Below are 1,543 nucleotides of genomic sequence, written 5' to 3' on the forward strand. Positions count from 1 at the left end.
CACACACACACACACACACACACACACACACACACACACACACACTGCAGTAATGTCAGTGTGTTTACAGAGGGAAACTTCTCTTCTAGCCACACGCCTCACAACAAAAGATGCTCTGTATTTTCTGATATTTTCACTGGAGTCCTGGCAGAAATAAACACGACACGCCTTACAGTAAAAGAGCCCGTTTCTGCCCTCAAACCACACGTTGCACCACCGCTGTGGACCTCGCTCACATTTAATGTATATTTGAAAACTTTTAACCTAACTAAACCAGGCTTTACTTTCATTAAATTTATCCTCGTCTTTAATCTGCTGCTTGTATTATTTATATTTCTCTGCTTGTTTTATAATTTCCTACGCTGGAAATGTTCCTTAAAAGCAACWTTTGATCTTCTACAGACGTTAACTTATATGTGTTTCCTGCTAGTATCTGACCCGTTTCTGTTCATTTGGGATGTTTTGAGATTAAATGGAAACAAAAACTGAAACTTGATGCATTCAGACCAAAACATACAGAAGATATWTACGTATATAACAAAAGATAAGAAGTCAACTTTACCAGGCTTCATATSGAGGATTTTATCTGTGAAGCTGCAGTTTTATAAGTTGTTTCAGACTTCTGGAAGAAAAACTTACATTTCTTTTTTTTTTTTAAATAAAGTAAACCCAGATTTGCTGGAGTTTAAAAATATAAGAAATAATCAGTTCTGAACYATAGAGGAGTATTTATCTCCACAACTCCCAGCTCTCCTGATGGACCAGCTGACCCAAACTCTCCATCTGCAGCAGCTCAACGACTCATTAAAAGGTTTAAATCCTGCAGGAGGTGAAGAAAAAACTACATTTCCACGTTCTTTTACTGGACTCACGTCACTGTTAGCTGAGGCGTTACTAAATAAAGAAAAATAAATAATCTCCGTTTAAAAACAACATTAATGTAAAAACCCTGCGCCTCCTGGTCCTGCAGAACTTTAAACTGAACCATGTTTTGTTGTGCGGTTCAGCTGCTGACCTGCTGCTTGTTGCCTTTGCGTGTCAGCATGACGAACTGCATGGTGTTGGAGTTGTCAGAGTCCCCCTCCACTGCGCACTGCTGTCCGGACCCGCCCTTCTTCAGCTGACTCTTGAGCTGCAGGGGRATGGCCACGTCCAGCTGGTGCACCTTCACTGCCTCGCCGCTCCGCTGCTGCAGAGACAAACACACGAGTCAGGGAAGACCTTACAGGTTTTATCCTATGGAGCTGCATGAGGGACAAAATTAAGACTATTGTGCAACCAGTGGTTCCTACATCCTTGTAGAAGGAGGCTATATCTATTCCTAAACCAGCTTTTCTCTGATTAATGATAGGCCGACACCGCTGACTAGCATAGGCCACAGCTTATCTATGCTAGTCACTAGCCTCTCCAATGCTAACACCAGCTTATCTATGCTAGTCACTCGTCTCTCCAATGCTAACACCAGCTTATCTATGCTAGTCACTCGTCTCTCCAATGCTAACACCAGCTTATCTATGCTAGTCACTCGTCTCTCCAATGCTAA

The 1,543-nt window shown here is 42.1% G+C and overlaps 1 protein-coding gene across 2 annotated transcripts in view; it reads right to left on the minus strand.

The window, feature by feature from the left end:
* upf2 (UPF2 regulator of nonsense mediated mRNA decay) overlaps positions 1–1,543 on the minus strand; it is a gene marked incomplete at its 5' end in the record, with an annotated part of 24,653 nt that overhangs the window by 5,815 nt on the left and 17,295 nt on the right. For both annotated transcript variants that reach the window (XM_014028870.1, XM_014028869.1), the window contains 1 exon segment: positions 1,016–1,189. In XM_014028870.1, the coding sequence (XP_013884324.1) occupies positions 1,016–1,189 (174 nt within the window).

The sequence above is a fragment of the Austrofundulus limnaeus genome, unplaced genomic scaffold (assembly GCF_001266775.1).
Source record: "Austrofundulus limnaeus strain Quisiro unplaced genomic scaffold, Austrofundulus_limnaeus-1.0 Scaffold825, whole genome shotgun sequence".
Lineage (NCBI taxonomy): Eukaryota > Metazoa > Chordata > Actinopteri > Cyprinodontiformes > Rivulidae > Austrofundulus > Austrofundulus limnaeus.